This window comes from Chionomys nivalis, chromosome 10 (genome assembly GCF_950005125.1).
Source record: "Chionomys nivalis chromosome 10, mChiNiv1.1, whole genome shotgun sequence".
In the NCBI taxonomy this organism is placed as follows: Eukaryota; Metazoa; Chordata; class Mammalia; order Rodentia; family Cricetidae; genus Chionomys; species Chionomys nivalis.
Genome location: NC_080095.1, coordinates 44,249,044 through 44,275,543, shown reverse-complemented (window position 1 = coordinate 44,275,543; position 26,500 = coordinate 44,249,044). Strand labels below are relative to the sequence as shown.

General features: G+C 50.3%; 1 protein-coding gene across 1 annotated transcript in view; it reads left to right on the top strand.

Annotated features, from left to right (window-relative positions):
- The first annotated feature begins 1,840 nt into the window (after positions 1-1,840).
- The window catches only part of Galnt16 (polypeptide N-acetylgalactosaminyltransferase 16), an 85,351-nt gene continuing 60,691 nt past the window's right edge, over positions 1,841-26,500 (top strand). The window contains exon 1 of the mRNA XM_057782474.1: positions 1,841-2,316. Coding sequence (XP_057638457.1) covers positions 2,140-2,316 — 177 coding nt within the window. The 5' untranslated portion in view covers positions 1,841-2,139. The remainder of the gene's footprint in view (positions 2,317-26,500) is intronic.

Below are 26,500 nucleotides of genomic sequence, written 5' to 3'. Positions count from 1 at the left end.
GTCCCCACCCAGATACTCAGAGAGAATGCTGGGGAGGTTCTGTGAACCCAGAACTGGTGACATTTTCCTTAGCTCCCTCTGAGTAGTGGCTTTGGTACCTGTAGAAGAGGTGTATCTGAGAGGAATGCCAAATGGCGGAAGATGCTTACAGTACTAGAACCTGGGGAGGGATCTGCAGAAGTGGCAGAGAAGCCCCTCTCTTCATACTCCTCCTTCTACCCAGGAGGAAACAGGCTGGGGTGGCTGAGGTCCGGCACAGACAGCCCTGCACTGGTCTCTGGATGCGGCCGGCCTCTGCAGGCCTCCCTAGGGCTGAGTATCCTCAGTGTGATGATTAGCTCAGCTCAGCTCGGGGTGGGAGCGCTGCAGAGCACAGACGGAGTCCTGGTCCAGTGCACCACCTGAAAACCTCAAACCACCTCAGGGCAGCAGGATTACTCTTAGGGTTTTCAGAGTTCGGGGACTGTTAGGAGCATGCAGGGTGACTTCAACCCTATGCTTCTGCTAGACTGAGGATCTGCTCCTAACACCAGCATGGAACTCCCAGGGATGCTGATGTGGGAGGCAGGACATGCTGTGATCTCACTGTTTGCCTCATTCCCCAGATGACTTCACCTGCAAGCCTGGCCCATCTTGGGTTTTCCAAAGAACCAACATATCCAACACCATCCAAAAAGCACCATCCTGTCCACTCTGCTCTTGGCATTCAAGACCTTCCAGAATCCAGACCTGTCGGCTTGGCCAGTCTCAACTCACACCAGGTCTTTGGTGGTATCCAGAACTCTCTCCTTTCCACAGTAGTACTATCCTCAGGACCGTGGCTGCCCCTGCCCTCTAGTCACTCTTCTCTGCCGGTTTAGGATTTTCCTCCCATCCGCCAGATTCACCCACCGTCTCTGAGAAGCCTTCCTAAAGACCACTTTGCAACACTATACTTCCTGGAATCATTTCTATAGTTTATTACCGAAGACAGCTTTGCAGTTTCTTCTTCTGCAGTACGTCCTTTGGTATCTCACAGCTATTCCTTGAGTGTCTTCCTATGCCTGACAGGCCCTAGCCCGTCCTGTCTTCTGTCTGGAGCCTGAATTATCCACACCTGCTTCTCACCTCTTATCAACCCCAGGGCCTCTGCAGAATCAGAATCTAGATGACATCTGTCACCACTTTATTTTGCACTTTGTCGGCAAAGTGTCAGAAGGCTTGCAGACTGGGCTCTGCCCTTTGGCATGGCCTCTACAGCCCTTTCATTCTAAGGGTCTGGTGATGATGCTTCAGGATTGGTCAGGGAACAGTGAAGCCGGAGTGGAAGCTAGTGAAGGATGTCCAGTAATTGCATCCCTTTACTTGCTTTGGTTGTGTGGGAGCGCAGCTTCACCTGGCTCTCCGCGAGTGTCAAGTGCATCAGCTTCCACGCCTCCCCCCCCACCGGACCACCGAGGCGACTGGGAATGCTAGGTTGCCGAGGATTCCGGTGCAGAGTCAAGATTGCCTCCCCGCCAGCCTTGCCCCCTTCAAAGGACTAGTTGAACACCCTTGAACCCCACGCCAGAGCGCAGTTCACAGCGCCGCCCGGAACTGCCGCTACGCCACTCGGGCCAAGGCCAGGGGTCGCGCATCATCTTCGGTGACTCAGGGCTGTTCGGCGGTGGGGTGGGGGTGGGTGGATAGACAGACCAGGACCGCGCTGGGGCAGTGGACCGTAAAGGGGTAGCGGAGCGTCGCGAGCCGATACCGACTCTGGCCCATCGCCATTCCGCCCGGGCGTCTGTCTGGCCGAGGCCCCGAGTGCGGGAGGAAGGCTCGCGCTACTTCCCAGCGGGCGCGCTCTTCAGCCGGTGCGCAGTGGCCCGGGCCGCCCGCGGCGTCTGGAGCGCCGAGCCCGCTAGGCGCGCGAATGAATGGGCGCCCGGGGCCGCGCGCGCTCGGGGCTGAAGGGCATTAGGACCGTGAGGATCGCTCCGCGCTCCTGTCTCTTCCTATCACCCCCACCACCACCACCACCACAACCTCTCTCCTTTTCTGCTCTGCAGGACTGAGCAGCCCGGAGCGAGCGATAACAGTCGGGGCAGTGAGCGCCTCCGCCCCGGCCCTGAGAGCACGCCGGCCCCGGGCCCCACGCGGGGCGCCCGTCCGCCCACCATGAGGAAGATCCGAGCCAATGCCATCGCCATCCTGACCGTAGCCTGGATCCTGGGCACTTTCTACTACTTATGGCAGGACAACCGAGCCCATGCAGCATCCTCGGGCGGCCGCGGCGCGCAGAGGGCCGGCGGGAGATCGGAGCAGCTCCGTGAGGACCGCACCATCCCGCTCATTGTGAGTACGCTCTGCGCACCCGGTGAGCGTCGGCTCGCATTCTGCCCCGGCGATGTTAACCCAGGGCGCGGGGCCCGGCCGGGGGCTGCGTGCCCCGAGAGCCGTTCAGGCTTTGTATATGTTCAAGAATTCCTGCCCGTTGTTATGGCAACCTGTGCCGGCCCGGAGGGGCCAGGGTGCTTGGATGCAGGGAGGGTGACAACGTGTGGGGGCAGGGAGAAAGTGCTGCAAGTTTGGTGGGCCCGGCGTGCGCGCGCGATTGGGAACGTGGCGGCTCTCGCGGCCCCGCGCTGCCGGGGCTGGGGACTGGGGGGCTGTGGGCTCCTTGCCATCCCCAGAGGGCGGCTGGCCCTGGAGTGCAGCGAGCGGGTTGTGGGAGCAGAGCGCAGCAAGAGCGCGTAGGTGGCGGTGCGCACCCTGTCTCCAGCCTCTGGGGTAAAGGACGCCGGGTGGCGGCGTGGATATGGAAGGGTCGCTGAGCGCAGCCCTAGGCTTAACGCCTCCTCATCCCAGATCAACTTGGACCCGTTTCTTCGATATTGACCACTCTCTTCTTCAGAGGTGTTTTCTGGCTCCCCGGGGATCGGGAGAAGGCTTGTCCTGTATGCGCTTCCCCATCACTAGGGTCTGCAGAAGAAGGGGACAGTGTCTGCGCCTGGGCTCAGCAATTCCCTTTCATTAGATCACCCTCCTGACGTCTGAGCTAGCCGTGGAAACAAAAGCGGTGTAGCACTCCAGGAGCCCGGGCAGAACTGGGGCCGGGAGTAGGGGGAAGACTTAGCTGCCCAGTAGACCCCCGGTGGGGGCTTGCGGAGCCTGCAGGGGGTGTTTCTGTCTACACTTTGACCTGGTTGGCTGGTGATGGTTTCGTGTTACCAGGCCCAGCACCTGTTGAGGAAAGAGACTGGGATTCGTCGCGAGGCCGCTGGGAAGGGAGTGTTCTTCCTATGGGAGCAGGTGACCTCTAGGGACACTCTGCTGGACAGGGGCAGCTTGGTGCGACCAGTACCAGAAGGAAGAGCAAAGAACTGTGAGGGAGTAGGAGAGTGGGGAGAGGGTGCGATTTTGACCCCTAAAAATCTGAACCTGGAAGAAGATGAGACAGGAGCTTCTCCCGAAGGCACAAGATCAGGAGTACTGGCACCTGTACCCAGTAGAATACAAGGTATTTTCAGCGAAGTCCAAGGATATAAGGATGGTTCTGCAGATACCCTTCCACAGCCCCCTCCTGCCCCAGATTCACATCACCGTACTGAAAAAGAAGTAAGCTAGGTGGTGGTGGTGCATGCCTTTAAGCCCAGCACTTGGGAGACAGAGGCAAGCCAATCTCTGTGAGTTCGAGGCCAGCCTGGTCTACAGAGTGAGTTTCAGGACAGCCAGGGCTGCACAGAGAAACCCTGTCTTGAAAAAAAACAAACAAAAACAGACCAATAAAGAAGTAAAAACTTATAGATAGGATTGCTTTCTGGGCGTGGTGGGAGGAGTCCTTAGGCCCTAAGGTTTGTGTTTTAATCTAGATTCCAAAATTGTGGTGCATCTCTGCAAATAATGCTTAGACTGTCCACTTGTCCCGTACCTAGGACATGGCGTCCAAAACCCTTGCCAATGTTTTGGCAGAGTGGAGGAAAAACCTATACATGCTAGGGCCCTGAGATTTATGTGGACTGACTGCTTGGAACAGGAACAACAAAAACATTGGTGGCTCTAAACTCCAGTGAGTTCCCACACCGAGTCTCAGATGCCCTATTCTTAGTTCTGATGACTTCAGCCCTGGTCTCAGGGAACACAGCCTAAGGCCAGCACCAAAGGGGTGAGGCAGCTGGCCAGATTCCCTGCCCCTTTCTCTGATGACCTGTCAGGAGGTAGCTGTCATCTGGAAGAGGAGGAGGGGGAAGGGTTAGGAGACAGGGGAAGAGAGCATTGATCTCAGAGAACCTTCTATACCCTCTGATGCAGAAGTCTGGACCCTGACTTTGGCTGGGACACCTGTCTCCTGTACTTCTGGGATGAGACGCCCAGATTGGGATGTGTGTTTATTGGGGGCACTATTGGTTGGATCCAGCAAATATTTTGAGGGATGTATTTTACAAGTTTGGGGGGGGACGCTTGTGAACACTTCCCTGCCCCTCATTCCTGCAGGCAACTTGTTGCTGGTAGGGGGTATAGACCGAAGCTCATCATAAAGTGGGGGTGGGAGAGGGGATTGGGGAGCTACTGGGAACTGGGAAGTGAAGGTATAGAACAAAAGGCAAGAATGGAAGTCCCAGGGAGCTGGGTGGCAGAGCCTTCTCTTGCTACTTGGGAACACAGCCAGAGCACTCGCTATTCTTAGGCTTTAGCCTGAGATGCCTCTTCTGCCAGCGTCGGGCCTGATGCATTGTATTCCTATCTTGAGTAACTCGCTTCCACCTGATTCTCAGCCGAATGTAAGCCGTGCATGCAGGGACCATGCGGGATGCCTTTTGCATTCCCACATTGATACACACAGCCAGATTTAATAAGTACCTCTTTGATAAAGGAGTGCAACAAGATTTTTGCTCACTAGGAGCAGTGAGCAAACAGCTCCAGCTTCAGTCCCCTGACTACTTATACACAGCTCCAGCCTGACCGAGGTGGAAAGGCAAAGAGACGCAGGCTCAAGCGGCTTCAGGAGGTGGACTTTTTGTTTAACTTAAAAGGGGGCAGGTGCTGCTAAAGATTCGATGGCTTTCTAAAAGTTTTGATAAACTATTCACTGTCAATCATTTCCAAACATCTCTTTGTTGAGTTGGGCCATAATTTCAGATTCTTAGAGAATGAGGTGGCCTGCCCTGTTGTCAGAGGCTGAGCAAAGTCAGACAGACATCGTCACCACTCCCCTGGGAACCAGAGCTAAAGCCGGAAAGGGAGGGTCTGTGTGAGAGTCTGGTCCTGGAGGCAGCTCTGCCTTCACCCTGTTGCCTGGCCTGTTCAAAGTCAGCCAAGTTACTTCTGGACCTTGGAGAGCTTGTTTGGCGTTGTGGGCTGTTGGCATGGCAACCCTATGGCCAAATTTCTCAGAGATGCCCTGAGTCTCCATATTCTGTCTTGCTCTCAACCCGTGTGTCACAAATTCAGATGTGAAGATTTGGTTGTGGAAGTTAGGATTCAAGGGAGAGGCAGCTTTACCACGTGACAACGCAGGCAAGGGGACATATTTGGAAGCATCCTTTTGAGTCTATACTGGTCTACACTGGCAGAGGAGGCCAGCTGATACAGGAGGCCAAGCAGCCAGGGTTGGAGTCTGTGGTTGTTTGGTTCTGGATTCAGGTTTTCCATATACCGGTTCTCTAACAGGCATGAGTAAGAGGCCAAGTTCTTACACGGAATTTCATTCTACATTGTTTGAGAACAAAACTATTTAACACGTGAAAAGTTTAGGCACAAATTTTTCTGAACCAGAACTTCTTTTCTTTTCTTTCTTTCTTTCGTCTTCCTTGTTGTTCATTTGTTGTTTTTTGAGACACAATAGCCCAGGCTGGCCTTGAACTCAAAACCTTCCTGCCTCGTCCCCTGAGTATTAAGATCACAGATAACTATCTCCACACATTGGCCTCAACAGGAGTTTCTTATCCTGAAGTTGAGACAGTGCTGAGTAGCCACGGACAAAATACCATCTCCGGACCTTTACTAGTCTTTGTTCAATCTGGATTAAATAATTGACTGGGTTTGTTAGTGCCTTAATAAACAGAGAGCGGATTTCTAGAAGGAGGAAAGTCTCTCTGGAGGTTCTCCAGAGTGCTGTGAGACAGTATAGTCAGTCATGAGCTGTCAGGAGGTTCTGTTGTAACCTTTTCTTTAGGTCTTTCAGGACACTCCATCACTAGTAGAAGAGGACACTGATGGTGGCTTTTCTGGTGCTGTTCTCTGAGAACTAAGGTTCAATAATGGATTTGGATTTTATTTATAATGTGTACATTTTGGAACTGTGGGAATATGCTTTGTCCAAATGATGGAAAATGATTTTGTATTCAATTTATCTAGGCGCTATATATGAGATAGAGGTTAGCGAGAGAAAAACCGCTAATACCCACAATTCCCTTTGCCAGCGTGTTCAGATATAAAGTGTCCACGGGTTCCATTCCTAGGATGTGGGGGTAGCTCAGAGGCAACCAAGGCTGGAGAGAGCCCTCACAGGGATGCCAGAGGCCCAAGGGCACAGGATGCGTCTTAGGATGCTGCTCATTCCCCCATCAATCCCATTATTTCTGTGCCGCAACCATAGCCCCCACCAGCCAGTGATTCCCCCCACTAGATGCTGGGAGGCCTAAGGGACTTGGCTTCCTTCTGTGGTGGTTGTATTTGTCAGCTCAGCAAGCAGAGGAAGCTCTGAGATGGGGGAAAAATACCATTTAAGGTGGACAATGGAGGGAGCACTGGATGGCAAGGCAACCTAAGCTGCCCAGGGAACTGTCATGTTATAATGGAAGAAACCACCTTAAGGTCAGAGGGGAGCCTGCAGCCAAGTAGTTCATTACAGTTAGAAGATTGGAGATTTATGCCCTGCCTGCTTCTTCGGGGAACCCAGAGCAGCCGACAAGTCACAAGAGGACGGACAGACTGAGACCCAGGCCTTCCAGAAATGAACAGGGGCAATAAGCTTTCATGTGAGGTCAATTAATGACCCTGGGGGCACCAAATTTGATTGACTTAGACGTCAGGCTTGCACTGGACAATCTCATACTGTGGCTCTGAGAACTGATTCAGGCTTCTCAGTCCAGCCTGTGTTAACTGCCTGCTCCGGGTGACATTGATGATAGCGGCATGCATTTGATACTTCTGACATTGGACAAGTGTTTCCCAAGCTTTAGCTCAGAGCTCCCTCCCACAGCAGCCCTGTGAACTAGGTACCAATGTATGTGCAGTCAGCACAGGGGTAAACTGAGGCTTCCCCACAGTCTGTGGAGTGAGTACGCTAATCTGGGTGTTTAAGACTCTAGATCTGCTGTGCTGGCTTTTCCCTGGCAAGATCCTGGTTGGTTTCCCCACCTTCCAGCCCTTCAGGTGTACATCTGTGCACTCGGCTTCACAAGTCAGAATACTAGAGGGAAACTGTGTCTGTACTGAGCATGTGCAGGCTTCCCCCTTGTCATTCTGTACAGGGTACTCTAGAAGGACTGCTTTTACATTTACATTGTCGTCTCTGTTTAAGAATCCAGACATGGAACGTGACCGACCAGTTAGGAGCATCTTTCAGAGGAACCAGGTTTGATTGCTTGTAACTCCAGATTCTTTGACCAATTCTTCCTTCCGTGGGCATTGCACTCAAATTGCACAAACCCACACTCAGATACATTCAGATACCCATAATTAAAAATAAAATATTAAAAAAGAAGCTAGACATACTATAAAGTATTCAGAAGGTTATGCAGACACGGCTGTTTGATCTTATTTTTGAGACAGGTTCTCATTTTGTAGCCTCAGCTGTCCTGGAACTCACAGAAATCCTCTTGTTTCAGCCTCGCTGGGGGCCGGGGTTGCTGGCACAGTGTACTTTGCTACTTTATATAAGAGATTTGAACATCACTGGGTTTTGGCTCTTTGATAGGCTGGCAGGAAGACAGACCTAGGATGGAAACAGAGACCGGCTATTGAAAAGGCGGGTTGTGCGGGTTGGTGTGTGTGTATCTGTGCACACGCCCACAAGCATGTGGGTTGTGGATGGGTGCCCACAGTGGCCACTGTGAGGTTCAGTTCTGCTGCTGAGTTGTCTCATTGCCACCTGGAGGTGGGTCTAGAACCACCTTCCTTTGGAGAGCAGGGTCCAGAAGGGGCCAGTGGGTACAGTTGCAGGGAGAGAGATTTCTTTGCAACAGAAGGTAAGGCTTTCCTGCAGAACCAGCCTACGTAGTTCAAGGCCCACCAGGGTGTCTCTCCACAGGCCCAAGTCAGCAGATAAATGCTTCCAATAGCAGCAGGTAGGGGAGAAAAAAAAGACTCACTGTCACAAAATAGGGTCCAATTATTGCACAGCAGGAGACCGGGCGCCCTGAGAAGCAGGGCTGACCTCTGCTTGCTGGGGCTGGGAGGAGGAGGGTGAATAAAGGAACCTCCAGCTGCTGTGTGCTCCGCCCCTCTATTACTTCAGAGCAGCCCAGCAGGGAGGGAGGGGGGAAGCCAGCAGGGTCCTCTGCTCAGCTGAATAGCCAGGGGGTGGGGCTTCAGCAAATGTCCTGCTCCAGAGGCTCCTTTGGTACTTTGGTGGTTTTTGTGTGGCAGTTTCATGCATCCCACATCTGCTTCCTGACTCAACTTAGGTACCACTGGCAAATTACTTGTCCTTTTAGCCAGGGTCTTGGCCTTTACTTTCTAGGACAATGTGGCCTGGCACATACCCCCAGCCCACCCCAGCCCCCACCCCCACCCACAATTGTTGGTGTATGGAAGAGGCAGCAGCTCAGCACTGCCTGTGTCCTTATCTTCCAGGTTTCAGCCAAACCCATGGGTAGTCTGGCCTGAGATTCAGGACCACCCAAAGGACCTTGCTGAACATCTAAACCAGGAATGATTGGGAGATTAGGGTTTCTTTGTCAACAGAAGAACCTTGTTTGTTGTGTTTTGTTTTGCTTTGTTTTTCTATATTACGCATAAAGCTCCTTTGAAGAACATGTGGCTGGCTTGGAAGTAAGTCAGTTCCAGGGAAAGCCTCCTCCTGCTGTTTCATGGGGTGCAGCATGGCTCCCTGACTGTCAAAAACAACATTGTCACAGCTCACAGAGGGGTGACAAACTCTTAGTGTGCCCAGAGTGTGAGATTGGCCATCCTGGACTCTCCCTGGCTCCTTGATGGCCCTACAGGGGGACTGGCCCAGGAGAAATTGAGGCTGGTGCTTGAGAAGGTGGCACATGGGGCGGGATGCAGACAGGCTATGAATGGATGCCCAGGGAACCGCTGTAAACTCAGCCCTGCAGCCGAGGGGCTTGTATCCTCAGGTGAGTCACTTCCACTCTCTATCTCAGCCGTCTCTTCCAGCTCAGACTGCAAAGCCCTTCTGGGCTCAAGGCCTCCTCTTCCTGAAGGAGAAAATAAGGCCAGAGGGCCAGGCATACAAAAGCCAGTCTCCTGAAGTGCTGGGAACTTTGACATCTCCATAAAGAATGTACTCATCTACTGACTGGTGGAGCCATGTGGCTGCTTCTGCTGAAGGTGTCTGAGTGCATCTGGGATGTGCAAGGGTGTGCTTGGAGAAGTGCCCCCCGGTAGACTTAGATCTTTCAACAATTCACAACCAGAAGGAAGCTACAAGGACCTGTACCCAGAACATGGCTAGAAGAAGACAGAAGTGTGATTGCCCTTAGGTCACAGCCTGGGAAAAAAAACATTGTTTAAGTAGTTTGGCAGGTTGGTCATCTCTTGGCCACCTTTAGCTTTTCCTTGCTTACAGATACAGGAGACCATCAGAGGGATGATAATGGAATCCCTGGGAGCTGCAGACATACTGAAAACAGATGACAGCAAAGAGCTAACCCGAAACAGGAGTGACTGCTGCCACTGGTAAAATGCCGAATGCATCCCTTAGTCACTGTCTTGACAGTTGTGTACTGTGCACGCCCTGTGTACCAGGACTGTTATGAGCATTAGAAGGACAGGAATAGTCCTGCTCTCCAGGAGCTTGGGTCCTTGCAGACAATAAGCGTATGGACAAGACATAGGTAGCCGCAGATATGTGACAATGAAATAAAGCCATGCGGGAGGGCAGAAAAATGGGTGAAGGGGGCCAGGAAGGGTGTCTCTGGTAAGCTGGAATCTGAGCAGAGGTTTGAATCGAAAGAGACGGAGCCATGCAGACATCTAGGGAGAGTGTGTGTTCCAAATGACCGACTGCAAGCCCCATCCCTGGAGGTTGTAATGCATGGTGTCCTTGGCTAGGGCAGCCTGAGCCAGGAGGAAACAGCCAGAGGTGGAGGCTGGATCATTAGGCCTCAAGGACCGTGGTAAAGACAGGCTCAGAGATGCACCCCCGAATCACCAAGAAGTGATAAATTATATTCGGTGTGCCAGCTTGGCAAGTCAGGGAACTGTGTCATTCATTTCAGAATCATTTTCCAGCAAGATGATCAAATCTATTTGCAAGTGTTGTTTCTTAATGTTCTATGGCTTGGAACACTTTGTCCTTAGAGTGTGGGATTAGTGAAATACTCACGCACAATGTGTGGGTGTGCGGCATATGTTTCAAGCGTGTTATACATGTGTTTGTGTGTGATGTGGCCTGTGTCCTGTGGTATCATGTGTTATGTCTTGTGTGTGTGTGTGTGTGTGATATGTGTGGTGTGGGACTCAGGAGGGTGAAAGGGAGGGTGCTGGTGCCCCTAAATGGCACAGGAGAAAGGGGCCCTTTGAAGTCCTGGAGTGGGGCAGGACGGGAGGCCTGGCTCTAGAGAGTGCTTTGTGTGGGCTGCAGAGGGCCTCAGCAGGGTATCTGATGAAGCCCTCCTTTGTTTCCTTGGTGGTATTCTCCTCAGGTACAGCTGAGACGCTAGAATCAGTTTTCTGGCAATGCAGGCAGGACCTTGGGATTCTTTTGCCTGAGCCTCTGAGGGCTGAAGCTGTCCCCAGGTGAACAGGTGGCACTTGTTCAGGAGCAACCAAGGCCAGCAGGACAGGAAAACCCCATTCAGCTGTTTTCAGTGAGGTTCAAGTGGCTTCCCCAGTGCTCACATGATGGATGATGGGCTTCGTGCGTTCCTGTGCGTTCCTGACTGGCTGCAAGGCTTTATTTTTGCGGTTGAGGTCATACAGGTCAGTTGCAGACCAGTGACAGTCAACCATGACCTTCCAGACACTGCTTCCAGAGTTCAATTTTATGTCTACCTTGTCACAGCAGTTCTGGATCCCTGCTTCTAGATGCAGATAGAGAGAGCTGCTGATGTCTCAGGGCAATTCACTGCAAGACGTTCTGAAGCTCTGGCCTGCAGGTGCCCTTGCTGGAGGGGACCTGTGTGATTCTCCATCACTGCTGAGTCAGTCAGCTCTGGGGATGGGAATGGGGAGCTGGTGTTTGTGAGTTGACAGGTTTTTTTTTTTTTTTTTTTTTTTGTTACTTTGTGTGGAGCCTTTCCTGTGGAACTGCTTTCTGAGATTAGGTTATGGAGGCGGGGCTTTGGGGCAGTATCCCAGGGGTTGAGATAGAGCTCACTCTAAGGCTCATGGAGAAGGAACATGCGATCAATTAGTGATGTCTGTTGTGGTTTTGGTGGCCTGGAGGAGCACAGTGGTTAGGACAAAGCACAGCACCTAAATCATTCACCAACCCAGGACCACAGATAAAGAAGCAACCAAAAGACAGGGCAAAGGCAGTTCTGGAAAGTACTGTGGTACAGCGAGGGATAAGGGATTTCCGGGGAGAATACAGATGGCATCTTGGTACCACACCATGAGAATGTGAAAATTGTCGGGGTTTTCCCCAAGAACAGTAAAAATCTCGAGATGATAGCTCATTCCTGGGTGTACCTCAAGATTGCAAATCTTCCTCTTTTTTTTTTTTTTTGTTTGTTTGTTTAACAGAATACAGCATCTCTTAAAAACCCCAGAAAAGTAGAGTCCCTGTACCACACCTGGACAGGCGACGTGGACTGGAGTTCAGAGTGAGGTTGGGGGTGGGCCTGTTTGAGGAGTCAGTATAGAGCCGGAAGGATCTGGAAGTCAACACTGGGCAGGTAGGTGGGCCAAGCAATGGCCTAGACAGAGGTGGGACAACAGGATGCAGGGCATTAGGCCTGGACAAGAATCCTAGGGGGAGCCAAGCCCAAGGTTCTGAGAATGTTTACAAGGTCAGGAGCAAGGCTGACACCTCTGTGTAGGTGGACAGAGCTGCCTTCCCCAGATCCACACCCCCATGTTTGCCGTCCTTGACGTCATCACCAGGCGCCTGTATCTCTTAGAGAAACTGAATCTTTTGTTTTATTTGATTTTTATTGATTTAAACTTTAAAACAGACACTGATTTCAGTTGTTGGAAAACTTTTGGGAATGTTTAAAAGAATATCTCTATGTGGGATCTGTATTTTTAACTGTATTTTTTTTTATGAATTCTCAAAACAGGCTATTTCTAGTGAAATCTTGGTATCCAAATTGAAACATACTATAAAAATATATATTGGATTTCAAAGACGGCATCACGAAAAGAAATTCAAATAACTTCACTAATTTTTTTTTCTGTGTTGAAATGATACTATTTGAAGCTTTGAGACATCTCAGTGCCAAATTCTTGGGACTGTGCCCAAGGCCTTATGCATGCCAAGCACATGCTGTATCATGAGCCGAGTCCCCAGCCTCCAGTCTACTATTGAAATTAATTTTACCTGTTCCCTTTTACCCCAGTTTTAAAAATTTACTAGAGAAGTTTGAATTGTATATGTGGCTTATGTCCTGTTTCCCATTGGAAAGTTCCGGGGCCTGCGTAAGTGCCTGACACTCTCTCTGGTGCTGGGAAGTTGTCTAAGGAAAGAAGTTCATTGAAGGAGGAGTGGGGCCCAGTGTCTTGCTTACCCTGACTCCTGGATGACTCCCATTCCAGCCGCTGCTGTGTTGTGGGTTCCCAATTCCCCATCATCCATAGGCACAGTGCTCCTCTCAGCATGGGCACTAGTCCTCGAACCATCATTAAAATCACTATTTCTCCGTGCCTTCTAAGTTCTCACTGTGATGCAAATGAGTTTAGGAGGAGGGGTGGGAGCAATGGAGGCAGGACGGCTTTTGCTCCCTAGTTTGTTCCTTTTGGTGTGTCATCTTTGTCCTGTTAGAGCCAGGAGGACAGATAGGCCTCAGCTGTAATTCTGGCCCAGACCCTGTGGAAGTGGAGGCAGGAGCATGACGCTGAGTACTCTGAAGCCCAATCCAAGCGGGATGGGAAAGGGATCGATTGGCTATGTCTGAAAGGAACTTGGAAAGAAGTTGTTGAACATGGGCCTTGCTGAACTAGTCCAGTGTTCCCTGTGGTGGCCTTTGCTGAGTGACTCATCTCTCTTTTACAGACTGGATAGGCTTTACTATCTAATAGATACAACCGACCAATGTATTTTATTTATCATTATTATTGTGTGTGTGTGTGTGTGTGTGTAGGGGGTCTGTGTGTGATTGCCACAGTATACGTGATGGGAGTTAGTTCTCTCCTCCCACCATGGGTTCTGTGACTTGAACTCGGTCATCAGGACATGGCCAGAAGGCCGTGGTGAGCAGGAACCTGTATGGTGTAGGAAGAAAGGGGTGATTCATAATCCCCCCCTTCCCCCCGCTGGGCCTTTCTTCCCTCTTTCCTTGAAAGCAGGTTGCTGTGGATATAAGAACATTTGGGGCTTTCTTAGGGCTCTGATGAAGATGCAGCCTAGCAGAGTGGCTCTAAGCACTCCTGTGCAAGCTGTTAGTGGTCATAAGTTGTTGTAATGTGTTAACTTGTCTATTCATTGTCTGTTGTTACCGTAAAACTCTCACCCAGACTCAAAGGCTTCAGACGATCATTGTCTGATAGTGTGTCTGTCGCTTGGCGTGTATGTTGGTGCTGGAACGCTGGGAGGTCGCTGGGAGCTGCTGGTTTGGGAACAGATGAAGAAGGACAAGGATAGAGAGAGCACTTTTGACCGCCAGTATGAACATGCTACACGCCTTTTAACCCTCACAGCAGGCCTGGGCACTGCGCTGCTGTCCCCAGGTCTCAGATAAGGAGCCTGAGTCAGAGATGGCAGGTTATCTGGCAGCTGAGTCCAGATTCGGCCGTACTCCCCTGCTTCAAGCCTGTGGAGACACCTACGTGGCATAATGGGTGCCCTGTGATGTCACAACTCACAGGGCAGAGCGAACCCTGTCTGTTGAAGTCAGGGTGGGTATGGGAAGGGATTCATGGCACAAATGAAGGACTTGGGTGAAGAAGAGGTGATCTTATCAGGTGCTTGGGCTAGCGGGGCAGTAGAAGGACTGCGTAGGTTGGCGGGACTTACGGATTGTAAGGTTATGGGGTGGCAAAGGCCCCTGCTGCTGGTTCAGTCTGTCCAAACATCAGTGACAGAGAAAGTCTCTGTGTTCCCTAAAGCCTAGAGAGTGCCGCACAAAGGGAGCAGGCCTCTACCTGGGATGGGATACTGGGCAGAGAGAGGAAAACAAAGGAACCAGCTCAATGCAGCAGTGCAAGGAGCTTTACATGGTGTTTCGTGGTGGGGCGTGACAGCAGTCCCAGCTTGTGAGGTAGAAGCAGGAGGATCAGAAGTTCAAGGTCATCCTCAGCTCTGTCGTGAGTTCAAGGTCAGCCTGGGCTCTGGGAGACACTGTCTCGATCAATCAATCAATACATCTCCCCACATGATGTGAAGCTTTCTTATCTCTTTTTTGATCGCCTGGCCTTCCCCCTCAGGAACTGGTCACTGAAGAATGACTTGCTAAATAACTAAATAACTTTCCCAGCATCCTATAGTTGGTATGGGCAGATCAAGACTTGCACCCAGAAACCAACCTCAAGACCAAAGTCCCTTTACCTCCAACTGTACAAGCTGTATGAGAGGGCCAGGTTTCCCCCAGGACCTTGTGAAGTCTCCTCATTCTCTCTTCCCTTTGGTCAGAGGTCAAGAATGTAGCAGAACCTCCTCCCATTCAAGCTTGCCAGTAATAGTTATGACCATTGAAAGGGGCAGGCAGGGCCTTTTACTTTCCTGTAACCCCCCCAACACACACCATCATACACCATCACACACATATACACACACACACATATACACACACACCCTGTCATACACCATCACACATATACATACACACATCATCATACACCATCACACACATATACACACACACAAATATACACACATACCCTGTCACACACCATCACACATATACACATACACACCATCCTACACCATCATACACATATACACACACACAGCATCATACACCATCACACATATACACACATACACACCATCATACACCATCACACACACAGCATCATACACCATCACACACACACCGTCATACACCATCACACACACATACCGTCATACACCATCACACACACACCATCATACACCATCACACACACATACACAGCATCATACACCATCACACATATACACACATACACACCATCATACACCATCACACATACACCGTCATATACCACCATACACACACCATCATACACCATCACACACACACATACACCATCATATACCATCACACACACACCGTCATACACCATCACACACACATACACACCGTAATACACCATCACACACACATACACACCATCATATACCATCACACACACACCATCATACACCATCATACACACACACACTGTCATACACCATATCACACACACACACACACACCATCATACACCATCTCACACACACACACCATCATACACCATCATACACACACACTGTCATACACCATATCACACACACACACCATCATACACCATCACACACACACATACATACATACTTATAATAACAATAGTTTATAAAGAAAAGAGTGTAAGCCGGGCCGTGGTGGTGCACACCTTTAAACCCAGCACTCAGGAGGCAGGAGTAGGAGGATCTCTGTTAATTCAAGGCCAGCCTAGTCTATGTAGTGAGTTCTAGAATAGATAAAACTTCACAGAGAAACTCTGTCTCAAAAAACAAAACGAAACAACCAGTCAAACAAAACAAAACAAAAAAAGAAAGGAAAAAAAAAAGATACGTTAAGAGTGTGAACAGGCAGGGCTGGCCAGAATCTCACCACAGTTTGCCCTTTTCCAACCCAGAGTACAGAGTACTTGTCCCCAGAGCTCTACAGAATGCCAGGCGTCTGACTAGCCCGGACCTAACTCCTGTCAAAATCCAAGAGTCAAGGAATAATTGAGCCTCTAGGACATAAGTGTCACTCACAGCTCTTGACTTCCCTAAGTCCCCATACCCCACCAGGCCTTGTAGAAAGGATCTGTGATTGTCCCTGTGCCTTCTTTGTTCTCATGGGACCCCTTTTGTTCAGCCACATTGGCATTGCTGGCCTTTCTGCTGTAGGAATCGCAGTGGTGAAGTTCCTGTGGACTCCTTGTGGGCAGATGCAAGCCTGGTGTCTGTCTGCCTGGCTGGGTGTGAAGACGGTGGCTCGCGGGCTTCAGTGAGGGAAAAAGCATTGCTCCTCCAACTGCTGGGTAAGCAGCCTTTTGTCAAGTGCCTGGGACCAAGCAGGGCAGGGTGCTCCCCAGTGGAGCAGCTAGAAGTCTAGTGCCGCCATGACGGCTGCTCAGGGAGGCTGGGCTCCTCCTCCTCACTTCTCGTGAGCCTGGAATTATTATAACCCCAAGAATACAGAAGAAAAAGGGGAGCAGGAATTTCCAACCTCTCATTTTGTTGGCAGGAAAACTGGACCAGAGAGGTTAAGTGACTTGCCCAAGGGCAAATAGCAATCTGCCAGGCAGCAGGCCAACACCAAGCTTGCCTTCCCTGCCACCATATGTCTTTCTCTTAGGTCACATTGAGCTTTTGTTCCAATATGAGGCGAAACTACAGCTTGAAAATGATGAAGCTTCTTCTGGGTAAGAAATGCTAGCCAGAGGCCAGTCCTGTGTGAAGTTCTTCATGTCGTCAGGCCTGGGCACCTAGTGACATTCAGAGGACTCAGAGAAAGCCCCACACTGCACCAGTCATGCTAAATTCTCCCTGAAGTCTTCCGAAGCCTTCCTAGAAACCTGGCTCTAGGAAATTAAAATGTTTTCTAGGATCAGTGAGCCGCCTGGTCAGGGGTGTACTGACCCCGGAGACCTGCCCACTGCTACCCTACAGAACCCAGCAGATGGGGAGAACGGCCCAGGTGGGTGCCTGGTGACCAGACCGACAGGGCAGGAACTTCTGGAAGGAGTAGCTATTGTTTGAAGAGAGAGGAGTTCTGAATTCAGCCTCCAGGCTTCAAGCTTCCACCCTCCCCACTACACTGCTGTTGGAAGGCATTGCTGGCTGGTCAGAGGTTGTAGTCTATCGTGGCCTTTTCCGAAAGCTTGGCAACCCAGAGACCCCCCCACTCCCCAGCGAATTTTCCCGCATACCCACAGCCCTCCTAACCCTGTTCCTCGTTTCCGCCCACTTCACCCCTGTGGACCAGTGCAGCCAATGATCCCCGCGCAGAAACAGAGCCGCCTACTGCTGCTTCTAAAAGTCTCAGGACATTTGCTCTGTATTAGGATAAACCAGAATGATTTGGAGCAGGCTTGGCCCCCCACTACCTCAGATGCAATTGGTGGTAGGTGAACTTTAGTTAGGACACTGCCCACCCTCATATCTGTGGCTAGGCTGTGCCCCCATGAGGAACATGGCCTTCCTGCCAGGAACCCCAGCACAGTGTGTTCCCCAGGGCTGGCTGGTGGTGTGGCCCTTCATTCCTTTTGCATGGAGTGAACACCTAGCCGTGCCTGGGAGCAGGGCCCAGACATTGCTAGTTCCCATCTGCAATTCCTCTGAGATAAACAGATTCAAGAACCCTCCGCCCTTACATCCCAATGGACCATAAGGATGTTTGACCAACTAGAACTCCATAGAGGGGTGAATACTTGGTCTCTCTGGCATCAGCTTTAAAAACCTCAGCAGGTTTCGGTGTGGGAATGTTGGTACTTAGAGAATGAAGGACCACAGCTCAGATCAGAGCGTACTATCCTGTGGTTGCCTTTTGGCAGGAAGAAGTGGCCAGAGGCACCTTCTGGCTTCCACAGCGGTGGCCAACTCTTGTTCTTTCTTTCCTGGTATGGTTGTCCTTGGGGATAACTGTCAGAAAGCCAGTGCTCCCAGCATTGGGGATGGCTCTGAGGCTCCCCTACCTTCGGGTCCAGTTGCTTACAGTTGTTTTTATTCACTGACTGAATGTGAGCATGTTTTTGATGATCTGTCAGGGATCTAATGTGTAACAGTTTGAAGCCAGATGTGATGGCACACATCTGTAATCCCAGCACTCACGAGATGGGGGCAGAATGACCCTGAGTCCAAGGTCATTCTCAGCTACAGAGTGAACTTGAGGCCACCCCTGGCTACATGAGATCCTGTCTTAAAGCCTGCTAGATGATTGAGGTGGTAAAGGCACCTGCTGCCAAGCCTGACAACCTGAGTTTGGTCCCCAAGATCCATATAGTGAAAGAAGCGAATCCCATTGGGCACCTTAATCTGCTGTTTGGAGACACCTGGAGTTTGCACTTTGACCTGCTCCTCTCCAGGTGAGCTTCTGGGAGGTGGTTATCTTCCCTGAATTCTGTACTCCCAGGAGAGGGACCCGCTGACACCCACCATGCTGGATGGTTCTGCAGCAAATAGGAAGGAGGGGTAGGGAAAGGCCTCTGGTTCCATCATGCCTGAATCCCAGCTGCCCTCTACTGGACCTGCTCTGAGGGGCGGGCTCTGGAACCATCTGTTGATGGACAGTGCTGAGAGGCAAATAAAAAGATTGTAGAAATTGTAAAGTCTCACTGATCCAGGATGCTTGCTGGGTCCATTAAGAGTGTATCCCTTAAAAGAAACTTCTAGGGGCTAGAGAGATGGCTCATTGGTCAAGAGTACTGGCTGTTCTTCTGGAGGATCCAGCTTTAAGTCCCACCATCTGTATGATGACACTCAACTGTCTAACTCCCAGTCCAGAGCACTGGCGCCCTCTTCCAGCCTCCATAGGCACTGCACACACACACACTCCATAGGCACTGCACACACACACACACACACACACACACACACACACACGCGCGATGCATAGACCTACATCTGGGCAAAACATTCAAACACGTAAAAATAAAGTCTAAAAAAGAAAAAGAAAAGGCAACTTCAGTCACTGAAATCTGGTTCAAGAAAATTTCCTAATACTGCAGCTCTGAGCTCTCAGTGAAGCCTCAGCCTGAATGGAAATGGTCTCAGAAAATCACCAGCCCTTGACATTGAGGCTGGAGATTGAAAACGCAATTTCAACCCTCACTGGAGAGAGCTCAACACCCAACTGTCCACTCAGGTCCTTTGACAGGTGACAATTCAACCATGTTAGAGGAAGGTAAAGGCACCTAAGAGAGCCCCCATAGCATCTAAGGTCCCTAAGCTCCCTGAAGACACCAAAGGTGCCCAGGAAATAGTGACCCTGGGCCAGGGAAGGGTTAGAGCCTCTCAGGCTAGGCCTTCTAGACCTGCTGGTATGGGGCCCCTCTTCACACCTAAGCCCTCAACTCCAGTAGCCTTCATGAGAGCTAACAGTCGAGGGAGAAGGGAGATGCTTTTTGGAAGATGTGTCTGTGTGGGTATCTTTTTACTAGTCTTTCAAATTTTATGCAGTGAAGCAGAACGCTACAGATGGAGGGGAACACAAATAAGGGAATCCCTTTTGGTACCCAAAGCCACGCCCAGCCTGGCCCAGCCTCTCAAAGGCCATTGGCTGGAGGAGGTTCCCTGTTAATATAGAAGCTTTTTTGAAATAGGATCTGGCCTTGAACTCTCTAGTAGCCAAGGGTGACCTGGAACTTCTGACCCTCTGCTTCCAGAGTATAGCTGTGCACCTCCAGGCCTGTGTTTGTTTGTTTTAGTACTGTGGAGCGAACCCAGGGCTTGGTGCCTGATAAGTAAATGGACTCTACCAATGGGTCCACACCCCTAGCCCGGTAGAGGAACATTGGAGGTTGGCCTCCAAAGCCTCGTATGGAGTCTGACTTCTCTGTGTATCTATGCTGGGTGACCCAAGAAAACTAGCTATGTAGACATCACCGGTGAGAATAGGGCCTGCCCAACTCTTCTGATCTTAGCCGGACACACCCCAGGCTGCAGGACTCCCTCCTCCCTCACCAACCACCAAGCAAGAAGCTTAGGAGGAGAGAGAGTATGTGCGATAGGCAGGACTGGCCTCACCCTTGCCAGGAAGACTTCAGGTCACGTAGGATAGGAGTCAGACACCCTGTCTTCTTCACTAGCTCCCCCGCCACACACACCCTCTTTCTTTATCTGCAGAGTGGGTATCGTGGTCATGCATGCAGGCTTGTCAAGAGCTCACGTTGAAATGTGCCTATCAGGCTGCTTTATACGCCGTCTGGGGCTGCAGACACTGAAGGAGCTGTGTCTTCCTGTTGAAGGTATCCTGAGTTTCTGTAGTGGGCATGACCCCACTGACTTGGGTGGGGCTCAGATATCCCTGCTGGGCACACCTGGATTTGTCCTCAACACTAGAGCAGCAAGTGGGAAAGGCCACCCGTAGAGAGCTTTGTCTTGGTCTCACCAAATATTGCTTTGTAGCCGTGAGCTACAGAAGGTTCACTGGGTACCCAGGCATGCCCGCATCTCATACACAGGATCTCATTTCCTTCTCCCATGCCTCTGTGGGGTAGGTCCTGGAGAACAGAGAGGTGAAATAGCCCGCCCTGGCTCGCACAGCTGGTGCAAGGCAGAGCTGGGACACCCCACTCAAGTCGTCTTATTTCTGAGTTAGTGCTCTTAGCTGCGATGCTCGGGATCTCTTCTTTTCTAAGTGGAGCTTGTGCTGAGTTGAGATCAAAACAGGCCCCCTGCATTCGGGTGTCGACCTGCTAGGCTCTGTGTCTCCTGGAAGAAGAAACCAAGGCCAGTGAAGGCAGGTCAGGGGCTGGGAGTGCCATCCCAGAGACCCCCTCAAGGGGAACCCTGATGGCCTCTAGATTCGTGCTCATACCTGGAGATACCAAGCAGACTCCCTCCATGCCCTTAGCTGTGGCCCAAGGCAGGTGTTTCTTTCTGCCCAACCCTTGCTCCCAGGCCCACCCCCTGTGGCTTCTCTGTTCTCTGGGGCGATGGAGAATCCTGGGTCCTACACCTGGCTTATCCTAAACTTCTGAATGCCTCATCTTCCTGTTGATGAAGGGAGATGGGCAGCTACTCCTGGTCCATGCTTGCAGGCTACCCTGAGGGGAGGCTGGTAGATGCCTTCTGGGAACAGGGTGGTTCCCTGTGGTCCCTCCCAGTCATCACAAGAGAGCCTGTCAGGCAATCCATCTCCCTCTGTGAAGTGCTCTGTTTCCTCAGTGAGGAGAGGGAGGATGAGCTAGAAGATAAAACTGCCCATCCCATAAATCTATGCTGAGTCTGCTCCTGTTGCCACAGGTCCCCCTCCAGACCCCTGAGACTGAGTTGCTTGTTCTGGGTTTGTTTGTTTGCTTTCCATTTCTACAAAGGAGGAAGCTGAGTCTCAATAGTAGGCAGGTGTGCTTTAACTGATAAAGTCAAACAACCAGAGGCGCAAGGACTCCAGGTTCTCAGTCCCTGCCTTCCTGCCTGCCAGAGTCACAGGTCCACTAGGAATTGTGTTGGCTTCGCTGTACAATCCCATCCTTCAACGTCAGGCCCACAGAAGAAAGGGATTCATTACAGCTGCTCGGTGGAACTGAGCACTTTTCTTTCAAACTATTTCTAAAGTAGGCTTGTCCTTTTCCTCCCCGAACACTTCAAATTCAATCAGACAAGCTGAAGTCATCTGGTTCCATTAATAGTGGCTTTCTCCCTGTCCCGCACCTGGGGAGCCACTGAGCGTCTGCGAGAATCCGCTCACTTCCCAACGACCTGTATTAGGTAATGTCAGATGTCACTAGGAGCTGAATGCTGCACTGTGCCGAAGCACTTAGCTCCCCAAATCGGGTGGCCACTCACCCCAACACTGGCTAGCTGGGTGACTTGTGTGACCAGGAGCAAGTCTTCTAACTTCTCTGTAACCAGAGACTTGTGAGGCTTAACTGGGCTAGCATACAGTACCTGGATACGCATTAATTATCATCAGGATACTCTAGGTTGGGGCCATGGGAAGGAATAGCCCAGCTACACAGAAGATATGGCACTTTAACCCATTGGGTCCAAGACCATGGTTTGTGTTCTTAACCATTACCATCTCTTTGAAACTCCGATTACTTTACAATGAAAAAAACAAAAAACAAACCAGCCCCCTAGCTCATACCTGTAATGCCAGCACACCAAAGGCTGAAGCAGGAGGATTGTCATGAGTTCAACCCCATTGTAGACCTCTCTCTCTCTCACACACACACACACATACACACACAAGCAAAATGAAACAAAACCCCGTCAGAGTGTGGGGACAATGCCTCGTGGTGAAAGCACTCCCACCAGCACAGGGACTCGACTGGAGAGACTTTGCCTCCGTGACTAAGGTGGAGAATGATCAAGGAGACACCTGGCATCAACCTGGGGCACATACATGCATCCCCACACGTGTGCACTCTTATGTGGTCGCCCACCTCACCATACACACAGGAAAGCAGAACGACTGTTCAGTGAGGTATAATTTACATCATGAAGCTCCCAGCCACTCCATACCTACCATCCAGTGACCTTGCTTTTTTATTTTTAAATTCCCCATATTCGTATATTTATTGGGGTCCAGGCTCTTGTGGAAGTCACTTCTTTTGTGGGTTCTGGGGATTGAATGCCAGGTTTGCATGAGAAGGGTCTTCCCCCGCTGAGCCACCTGGCTAGCCTTTGTGGTTTTCGAGACATTTATCTTCCTTGTATCACATGCTGAAGTCAAATTTGTAATTCTCCTGCCTCTGTTTCCCAACTGGGATCACAGGGCTACACTCCTACCATGCTTTGTGACTTTCACTAAGTTTGCAGATACCCAGCCATCACTGTAATTGAACTTGTCCAGCGTTCTTACCCCTCCTCCCAACCCATTGTCACTTCCCAGCCTGGCCAGCCCTAGGCAGCCACTCATGCACTATCTCTAGATGACTTCTGGACGGCTTCCTATTGATGGAAGCTATGCTGTGGGCTTTTCTGATTGACTTCTCCCAGTTCTCATGAGGTTGGACAGTTCATCCATACCATAGTTTTATGCTGTTAGTTCCTTCCTTTGTTGTTTGACACAGGGTATCATGCCCCCCAGGATGGCCTTAAACTGACCCTGTAGCTGAGGCTGGCCTTGAAATCCTGATTCCATTTCTGCACTTTAAAAATATACTTATTTATGTGTGTAGGTGTTTTGCTTGCATGTATGTCAGTGCACTGTGTGTGCACTTGATGCCCATTGAGGCCAGAGGAAGATGCTGGATCTCCTGGAGCTGTGTTATGGATGTGAGCCATCCTGTGGGTGCTGGGAATTGAGCATGGGCCCTCTGAAAGAGCAGCCATTGCTCTTAACTGCTGAGCCATCTCTCCAACCCACTTTCAAACAAGCAACACCATTGTCTTAATACTCAATGTGTAGCTCAAGCTGCCCTCACACCCTCTATCCTCCTGCCTCAGCATCATCCTCAGGGCTGTGATACTCCTTCCTGTTGATGAGTTCCAGCGTGTGGATACACCAAATACGGTTCGTCTTTCCTTTATGGATTTGTGTAATGTACGCGTGTGTGCATGCGTGTGTGCATGCGTGTGTACATGTGTGTGCGCATGTGTGTGCATGTGAGTATGCATGTGTGTGGAGGCCTGAAGTTGATACCAGGTGTCTTTCTTAATCACTGTCCACCCTGCATGGAGAGGCAAGGCCTTTTGCTGAACCAAAGGCTCACCATCTTAGCTAGAAGGCTTGCTCTGGGGGTTCTCTGTTTCCGTCTCCTGCATGTTGTGAGTACACGCCATCCTCTGGGCCCACCAGAATTTTCTCCATGGTTCCTGGAGATCTGAACTCATGCTTGTGTGGCAAGCACACTGCCGGCGAGCCATCTCTCACCCCAACACATTGGTTTTCACTTGCTGGTTAGCAGACGATTTGAATTGTTTCTCTCCTTTGACCTTTTTGAAGATCCCTGAAATTGTAATATGTTATGAAATATTTCAACCACCGGTACCTACCATGAGCATCATACTATATTGTTCATGAAGACCGCCATTTTTTTCTGAATTATTTTCTAGCAAACCTCAGCTGTATCATTGAGCTCTTAACTCCTTTTTTTGTATGTGAGTCTCTACTAATGTTGAGTAGGCAATAGGCTAACAAGGATCCTAAGACCAGAGATCAGGTACCTGGTTTCATTGCAGAAAGCACCACCCGCCCCTACTGTTCCGTGTAGCCTTCCATAATCTCTTTACCCACATATAAGGGAATAGGAACATGTTGTGTGTGAAAGGGTTCAGTTCAGCCTGACAAATCAGGTCACCTGGGAGACGAAGCTGGGTGTGCCTGCGGGGGGGAGGGGGAGGAAGGGGTTATTTGGATTATGTTAATGCTGTGAGATCAGAGGAACCTAGACTGTAGGAGATGGAGAAAAGGAGCTGAACACTCATCCATGCTCTCTGCTCCTCGACCCTGACCAGCTGTTTTCAGACTCCTGCTGCTGTGCCTTCCTCTCCACCATAGGCTTCACCCCGAATTGTGAGCCAGAGGACCAGAGTAAACCCTTCCTCCCTTAATCTGCTTTTGTCGGGATATTTTATTATAGCAATAGGGGGGAAAACACAACCAAAAATCTAAATCACCATCTTGTCTGACTTTTTACACAAGGAAGCCTATTGTTACCCTGTTGTTCTAGGGGGGCAGATATATAACTCTTACGATCCCAGAGCTCTGAAGGCTGAGGAGGATGAAGGTGGAGAAATAAAGGGAAGGTTTGCCCAGGCTACAGAGTCAGGCCCAGCCTGAGAAAATTTTATTTTGTTAGTTTATACTCTGATTTACAATATACATACATTTTGGGGGCATATATGGGAGTGTTGCCCCGACAGGACTGACACACACTCTCTCCCTCTCCATCTCTCTATTCCCCCTCATCCCGGTATGAGAAATTGAACCCAGGACCTTGCACGTGCTAGACAAGCATCCTATCTCTAAACCACATGCTGGGCCCCCCTCTGAATTTTTTCTTTATTCATTTGTCTTTATGGGTACATATCTCATCATTATATGGCCATATTGTAGGTTATTCCAGCAGTCAACCAGCTGCTGATGGACCTTTGGCCATCTCCAGCCTCTCATTCGCATAAGTAATTCATTCCATATCGCCATTCTTTCTCATCCATCACTTCTCTCGACAGAATATTCATGCCATTGGTTTCTGAAGCCAGGGCTGCTGCAGCCCAAGGTATGTATATGTATATATCCATGCCGCTGTAATGCCACCGCTTTCAGTGTTCCACCCTCTTTGGCAGTTGTACCAATTTCTATTCTATATGTTGGAAAGCTTGTGTCCCTATGGCCTCCCAGTCTAGTGAGCTGTTTGCCTCTCAGACTTCTATATAATAGTCCTACTTGCCAGCTCCTACCTCATTTTCTTTACTTTTTTGGTGCTAGTTTGTATAAATCTATAACAGGCTGATATTGTTTGTTTGAGATAGGGTCTCACTGTTCTACCTTAGTTGGTCTCAAACTAACGAGCTCTTGTGATTTTCCTGCCTCAGCCTCCTCAGGGTAGGGACTGCAGAAGCCTGGGTCTGGTGTGGTATGACTCAGAAAGATGGTTCTTATACCCTTGATTTGTGTTCTAATGCTTAAATAAAGAATAACTTCTTTGATATTTAACCCACATACTGTACGACTCACCTGTTCAAAGTACACCCCTGAGTTGGCCTGGTACACCATCCAATAATCCCTTCAGGGGGCAGAGGCAGGAGGACTCCAGTGAGTTCAAGGCCAGTCTGGGCTACAAATCAGTCAGAACTCGTGGGGTGGTTCAGTGGGTAAAGGTCCTTGCCACACAGGCTGAGGAGCTGAGTTTCGTCCCCACGATCCACTTGGTGGGAGGAGAGATCTCACTCCTGCATCTTAGAGTCCTCCGAGCTCTGCTCACGCATGTACATGCTGTGGAGCACATACAAACAAACAAAATGCAATGAAGTTCTCCTCAATGGTTTTTACTCCTTAGCTCACGCACAGCCCTGCAGCCTTTAATAATGGTATTTATACATGTTTAGTTCATAAAAGCTGCAAAGAGCCAGACGGGTTGGCACAACCCCTCCAAGCCCAGACATTGGAGGCTGAGGCGGGAGGACCAGGAGTTCCAGGCCAGCCTGGGCTACACAGTTTTAAAAAGCTGTAGAAGACAGAAGACAGAGACGAAAATAAAACAATAAACAGCAGGGCACCACCACCTGGAGCCACCCAGTGGCAATTTTGTGCGTGTGTGTGTGTGCGCGCAGGCAGGTGTGTATGATGTGTGTGTACACGGGGTGGGGGGGTGTGTCCCCCAAAGTTGACATCAGGTATCTTCTCCAGTCGCTGCCTGACCTTATGCTTTGAGAATTTGAATTTCTTGATTCAGCCCGGCTGAC